This window comes from Poecilia latipinna, unplaced genomic scaffold, assembly GCF_001443285.1.
Source record: "Poecilia latipinna isolate Pla-1442-1.1 unplaced genomic scaffold, P_latipinna-1.0 Scaffold524, whole genome shotgun sequence".
NCBI classification, from domain to species: Eukaryota; Metazoa; Chordata; class Actinopteri; order Cyprinodontiformes; family Poeciliidae; genus Poecilia; species Poecilia latipinna.
In genome coordinates this window covers 38,099-45,688 of record NW_015113140.1, presented here as the reverse complement: position 1 = coordinate 45,688, position 7,590 = coordinate 38,099, and the positions used below count along the sequence as shown (strand labels likewise).

General features: G+C 40.6%; 1 protein-coding gene across 1 annotated transcript; it reads left to right on the top strand.

Annotated features, from left to right (window-relative positions):
* Positions 1-3,973: 3,973 nt before the first annotated feature.
* On the top strand, positions 3,974-7,164 carry LOC106952547 (tankyrase-1-like). The gene is made up of 3 exons (XM_015040718.1): positions 3,974-4,922; positions 5,024-5,180; positions 5,537-7,164. Exons 1-3 carry the CDS (start codon positions 4,699-4,701, stop codon positions 5,621-5,623), a joined length of 468 nt encoding a protein of 155 aa, XP_014896204.1. The 5' UTR covers positions 3,974-4,698; the 3' UTR covers positions 5,624-7,164.
* Positions 7,165-7,590: the final 426 nt, after the last annotated feature.

Genomic DNA, 7,590 nt, shown 5'->3' with positions numbered 1-7,590 from the left:
AAATAATCTTTAGGAAAATGTTTGCAATATAAATACGTTGAATTTAACATGATTTAAGCTGTGATCAAAACTTTTAGACAAGTTGCAACATTTAACCTAACAACATGAAAATCTTTTTGTTCCTTTGCCATCTTATAACAGGCTGAAGTTATTACAGTTACATGTTCTTGCCAGTGGGTGGCGCTGCTAACTAACAATTACTCCACAATCATTCAGGTCTCAAAAATAATGTCAAATATTACCAGTTTTTTAAAGGGAATCATTTTTCATGTTAAAATGTTTTCCTTTTAACATTTGCCGTTTTAATTTTATCGATAATCAATTTCAGACTTAAGACTTCTAATAGTTGTGGAAAGTGATATAAATCTGTACCTTATTGTCTCTGTTAAAATATCACAATTTTAATCCAAAATGAAATGACTGGAAGTTATGTAAGTAGCAAGAAAAATATGCATAAATAAATCAGCTGGTATAGTTATCGTTTGTTTGCCTGAATGCTTATATGACTGATGAACTATTTGCTGCATTTATATCACTTTTAAATGCCATCATTTAGTGATGCCAAAATAAAAAAAAATGGAATAAAACAAAACATTCACTTTCAAGTTATGTAAGAACATTATTTATTCAACAGTAGATCTCCAGTAATAAATAAATGCACAGGTCATTCATTCCACAATGAAACTGAGGGGAAACATGTTTCCATTTGAAGGGTCGATATTGCCATGGTGAACCGGAGAGAGATGCAGATGGGACTGAATACAGAGAGGCATATTAAGACGTACAGATACAAACTACACAGATCTGTATAAAGTATTGCATTTTTCATCCACTGGCCCCCTTTTTTTGTCCATCTCTCAGTACAAAGATCGACTCGGTCCGGAATCACCAACGATGTGCAAATCAACCAATAAAATTACAAATACAGTATTGCATCACTTCAAAGTGCTACACAGAGAGAAAGAGGTGCTGACGATCTTTAAAAAAAAAAAGTGTAGAAACCTTAAACGTGTGTGTGAGTCTGTATGGGCGTTCAGCTTTGAGTCTAGTATAAAAATGAACTTTTTTGCCTTTATTGGTCTAACACAGTGTTCATCTTAGCCTGAAACTTTAGTAATGCAGGAGTGCCCACGAATTGTGATGTAATAATGTATATATTTTTTGTGCTTGACTGGTTTTGAAGTACAACAGTCAATTCCTGATTGTGTTTTTCTATGTATATAAAAGTGCTCGTTTGGGTGATTTAATACCATTAATAACCAATAATTACTAATTTACTATGTTGATGAGAAATAGGCATGGATACCAATTTTAAAGGATGACAAAGATACAATTTAAAAACTTGTAAAATAGTTTCCATATAATTCCTAGGGGTTAAAGTATTTATTGAGAGATGCCAATAAAAAAGGGAAAGAGTAGTGACGCACCAGTGTCCATCCCCAACCTGTTTCTGTTCACTTCCTGTGAAGATTTGCAAGAAAGCTAAACTCCTCTGTTTTGAAGGAACACCACCCATAATTTATTAAGAATCAAAAGCTTATATTTTATAAAGATAAATTGTCTTATGGTCTCTTTCTGTGCTTTGTGCCATTAAACTTGTGTAAGAATTGTACCACTTGTTTAGCGAAGATGAATTGAAATTTAAAGCAACATGCTAGCTGGGCCTATTTGGGAGCAGGCTAGCACGCTTTTAGTAGGCTAGCTGTTATTTTGCTGTTGAAATTAGACTTTAAAACTAAACTAAGCATTTTTACAAACATCAAAAGTTTAAATCCTGAAGTTTACTCCAACTTTATCTTTAAAACAACATTTAGTAAATCCACACAAATTAGCTTGTTGACTCTAGCTCTGGTTCTTGGTTAGCTAGTTTGCAAGTGAATTAATTTGTTTAATCATCTATGAGGTCTAATAAAAGTAGTACGAAAAACAAGAAAATTGTGCAGGTGTTTATTCTGGATATTTACTTGCACTTTAACACTATTTTAATTTTTTTTATTTTTTTTGGGATAGTCTACCACAAAACCTTGACTGTGAGAATTTCCTACCGGCCCATGCCTATTGAGGATTCTCAGGGGTCTGCCAAACATCCATCAGTCTACTATCTTGCAGTTACAAAACAAAATAAATGCCAAAAAGAGAACTTACTGGGGGATACCTTAATGAACAAGGCACAAACATCTTAATGGACCATCCACTGACACCGATGCTTATTTTTGCTTTTTATCTGAAAAAATTTTCAAGGCACCAAGCAGGAGCCACTTTGTTCTTCATGTCAAATCACTGTAAAGAGATAAAACATCGCTGAGAAGAAGTGAAACCCAGTTTGTTTTAACTAAAAAAAAAAAAATGAATAGTTTACCACACACGTTTAAAAGGAATGGTACTTAAACAGACTGTCTTCCAGGGAGTTTAATCTAAAAAGAGAAACCCAACTTTTCTGCAAAATATCCCCAAAATCTTTTCACTCTTCCCATCAGAAAACACCTCCTATTTCCAGAAGTTTCGGCCCTTTTTGCCTAAAAATATTTATATACGATGCAGAAGGGCTTTTCTGTGGTGTCAGGGGTTTCCCAGTCCATTTACAAGGGGCCCCAGTCTTTTTATTTGGCATCTAGTTCTATTTATTTTTAACATCCTCAGTGAGAAGACGAAGAGCAGAGAAGAAAAAAAAAAAAGAGGGAGGGGGACAAGTCTGACATGAGAGGCAGAGATGAGAGGATGAGGAGGAGGGAGGAAGCATAAAGGGATGAAAAGGGAGATGAGAGGAGAGGAAGAGGACGTGTGAAGGGCAGGAAGCTCCGGTCGGATCCCCGGCAGAACACCTGTCACTGAAGAGGCTCCTGCTTTCTGTCACCCTCGCTTTTTTCCCCTCCCTCTTTCCTTCTCCATCCATCTCCTTTGTCCGGCGACAGGAGGGACACCCGAGGAGGAAAGAGGGAGTGCTTAAAATTCCCCCCTTCCTTCCTGTGTCCATCTCCTCTCCTAAAGACCTCGTCTCCATAGAAACAAGCTATCTTCATACTGAGCTTATTCAGTCGGCAGGCATGAACGTGTGCGTGGGAGAGAGGGGAAGATAGGTTCGCTGCTGCTCAGGCCTCACCGTGTTAGGTTTCTGTGTGTGTGTGTCAGTGTGTCTCTGTGCATGTTGGAAGAAAAGTGTGTCCGCGTTAATGTCAGTCCAACACTCCGTGTGAATGACGAACAAGTCCAGAAAAGACATTTCGTTTTTGGTCAACTGGAATAAATCTCTCGTGAAAACTGACTGAGTGTTGGCTGGTTTGTGAAATTAAAAAAGACGAAGAAGAAGAAAAAAAAAAAAAAAGGTCCTTTTCAGGCACCGTGACGCTTCTCGCCTCCGTGTCGTGGAAGTACGGACACACTGCAGAGGTCAGTGACACCGAGAGCTCCTCCAGCCCAGTCCGCTCTCGCTTTGAGTCAGGATATGGGGGTAACGCTGTCCATTAGCAGCCAGGTGAGGTCGTGATGGGGCTGTGGTGCAGGTAGGCCGGGTTCACCACCGACACCGGGAAGTTGAAGATGAACGGAGACGTGGGCGTGACGGCCGTCGAGCTGTTGGCCACCGTGGACTTGGGTCCGAGCAACGGGCTCGCCGTGGCCGCGGCTTCGGCGGCGCAGGATGTGGCGAGGACCTGGGACTCGAACTGCAGCAGCTGGCCCATGAAGCTGAAGTTGGGTGAGATGATGCTGCGGCGGCGGCGCACGAACTCGAAGGCTTCGTCCAGACGTACCCGCTTCCTCTTCATCAGGTACGCCAGGCAGATGGTGGCNTGTATTTAGATCTTTGACATAAATGTCAATTGTTTGGTCAAAATTGACAGTTATGTGCAAATGTTTGGATTTCCTTGTGGCTCAATTATTTGTTTATATTTAAGTGAGGTAAATTTAACAATGCCAGATTTTGGCCAGTTTTTTTTTTTTTTTTTTTGTACGAGTGATTTTTACTCTACACTACAGTAAAGTGAAGGTAGGAAATGGTTACTATACACTTCAAGGTTCTAAAATATAATTAGTTTTTTCTGATTTGATCCACAACCGTAAAACAAGTTCAACCTCAAAATTTGTTGCAAGCTACAAACTTCTCACTATTTGAGGGGAAAAAGAAACAAAACGAGGCAGAATTTTCCCACCCATGCTGGAGATTCCCGGGAGTTTGTAGTGACGTTCTCCTGTTTGACAGATACAAAACGCAGCTTGGCCAAGGTTCAGCCATTCGTGCTCTGGAAGATTAACTTTGTACTCCGACGTTTTCTTTCTTCCAGCTTGACTGGAAGCTTGAGCGGATCTCGCTTATCACCCTTCCCCTTTCGACCACACGGCTTACTGGGGACGGCGCCCTCAGGACCGCGGCGCAGTGCAGTTCCTTTAAGGCGGCGCGCTGCGGAGCTAGAAATCCCAGGAAATAATCTGGCTTCTCTGATGCCTGAAATGGCCTGTCTGGCTCCAGTCATCTTAGATCCTTCTCAGATTGTATATTTCCCAGGAAAAACAGCCCCTGATGCGCCGCGTCTTTCATACTTCGTGAATCAGAGGGCGATCCTTCACGTCATTTACCGAGGCAGTCAGAGCAACTTGTGTTGAAGCTTCTGACTAAAGCAGAAAATGACATTTAAACAGATTTGCTGTGGAAAATAAAAAAAATAAATAAAAAAAATGTCCATGAGGAGATAAATCGAGAGGATGTACCGGTTCAACAATGAGTTTCTCACTTCCCCAGGTTCCCCCTTCATCAACGCGATCATCCACAAGGGTTTTGACGAGCGACACGCCTACATCGGCGGCATGTTCGGGGCGGGGATCTACTTTGCAGAGAACTCCTCTAAAAGCAACCAGTACGTCTACGGGATCGGTGGAGGGACGGGGTGTCCCACTCACAAAGACCGCTCCTGCTACGTGTGTCACAGGTCAGCCACTCCTCTGGACTTCAACTTTTAATTAGTGAGCTGAAGACTGAAGCACGCTGGGTGGGGAATTACATATATATATACGTTTTTTCCTTCTGCAGACAGATGCTGTTCTGCCGGGTGACTCTCGGCAAGTCGTTCCTCCAGTTCAGCGCCATGAAGATGGCGCACGCCCCCCCGGGTCACCACTCGGTCATAGGGCGACCCAGCGTCAACGGGCTGGCGTACGCAGAGTACGTCATCTACAGAGGGGAGCAGGTCAGTGCACAAACTGTCAGGTTTTTTAAAAAATTCAAAACTGAAAAGGGATTCAGATTAAATACTTTTTGTTGGACTTTCAGCTGTTATATTGTTTGTACTAGTAATGTAATTCACAATTATGTTAGTAATCAATTATTCCGTTTCGTTTAACCATTTAAGCTTTTCTACGTAGTATCAGTAATGCATTAAGAGACGTAAATGAACAAATACTTCATCTCCTTTTTTAACTATGAGCACAAACATTTTAGTGCTTAAAATGTTTTCATTAATTTTCACTTCTACATCTAGAACGGATTCGGTTTGTGCTGAAATAACGCAGCTAAGATCCACATTCATGTTTCTGTGTTCTTCAGGCTTACCCAGAGTACTTGATCACCTATCAGATTATGAAGCCAGAGACTCTGGCTGCGCCCGCTGCCACTGCTGAGCAGAAGTCCTAAAGGACCGTCACAGCTGGAACTGAAGATGACCAGAACAATTTCCTTAACGGACCGTAAGCGAAGGAGGGGGGGAAAAAAACAGTCCACACCTCTGACGTGAAGTCTCTGGAGCCGAGTCCGAGGGGGTTGATGTGAAATAATCCCTCGAAAGATGCTGAAATATGCTAAAAGAGCAGACTGAGTCGGGCTTAACCTGTAAGTTCAGTCCAAAGTCAGCAGACGGCAGAAATCCATTCTTATTTAGTGTGATGATATGGAGGAGACGCAGGTTGTTCAGCCGTTTAGAGGCTCAGTCACAAAAGCCACAGACTCTTTGCTGTTTTGGTACCTGTGTGCTGCTCGTCCGTTCTGTCCTCACATCTTAATGGTTTGTTTTGACAGCCGGTCCCTCTTTTGCTGCTTTGAATCATTCACAATGAGAAATTTAGCAGCGGTCACGCCGAGAGAAAAGAAATTCAGAGCGTTTAATCTAACATTTCCACCCTGTGGGGCTGAACAAGACAGAAGAAGACAGCGTGAAATGAGTCTAAACAGAAATAACAAGAGCACTGTAGACAAATTACACCCCGGAGGCGAAAAAACCAAAGGCTAATGGGACGCAGTCGGACCACAATCCAACGCTGCAGACGTTCCGCTGCACTCTGTTAAAGGGACCAGCTTCGCTTTGCAGCCAGTTTTGGGATAAATCAGCTCATTTACAGAGCAGCCGGAAAACATTGAACCCAAAAATATGGACGCTAATAACAAAAATAATAACAATACACACAGTACTTTTGCAAAAGTATCCAGAACCACTGAGCTTTTTTTGCAATTCCACATTATAACCACAACCCTCAATGTATTTAATTGGGATTTTATTTTATAGACCAACAGGAAGTAGTACGTTATTTTAAAGTGGAAGGGTACGTTACTCGGTCTGTCTGTTCTCTGATGTTCCCCAATAAACATTCAAGGCCTTCATGCACAGCTCTCTCCACATGAAGAGAGTTGCTTGCATTTGATTTTATTTTGAAGCATCAGGGTAAAGAGGGCTAAATGCAAATGAATGCCACACTTTTCAGATTTCTATTTGTGGAAAACCTTTAAAACTTAGAAGTTTTCGAGGACAGAAAATGTTGATTATTCTTCCGTCTGCCAAACTGTTATCCGCTATTACACAGTTGGAGTGTCACGGAAATCTCTTTTGAAATTCATTGGAATTTGTAGCTGTACGATTTGTGATGCAAGAAAATTCGACTGGTTTGAAGACTTTTGCTGCGTACTGTGTGTTCTTATTGTGTTACTGCTCAATTTCTGGTCTTAATTTGAGAGAACATGAGATTTTTGAGGTGTTTAGTAAATCTCTCCTCTCTGCTCTTAGAATCACCTAAAATAGTTCCAACTTTATCAATAAGAATGTTTAAAATCGTAAAAAAAAAATACACTTACTGCTGCCTTTCCAGACCATAACTAATATTTGCACACAAGCACCTACACAGTTTATTTGGCACAAATTAAAGACACTACTGTGAAGGATTGGTTAAAAAAAAACAAAAAAAAACTTCACTTTTTAAGCTTTCAGTGCAATCACTTTAACATTCGCAATTCATTTCAGTGTAAACCACTCCGACATCCTAAATCTGCATCTTCCACCAGTAAGTGTTTAAACTGCAGTAGCGGGTTAAACCAGCTCCAAGTTTAATCACTACAAATGCTCAAATTTGCTGTAAAATGCCAGAAACACCCAAAACCCAGAGGTGACATTTCAATTAAGTGTAATCCTTTCTTGAATGGATTTTAACTTTTTAAAAGAAAAAAGTTTAAGATCGAGATGAAGAAACTGAATGTACCGGATTTAAAGATGGAAGATAAAAGGTGCCTCTCCTCAGTTACTCATTTAAATTCACATGTAAAGCTAGTTTTTTATTATTATTATTATTATTATTATTATTATTATTATTATTCTGTATCACGTATTGTCTCCGAGA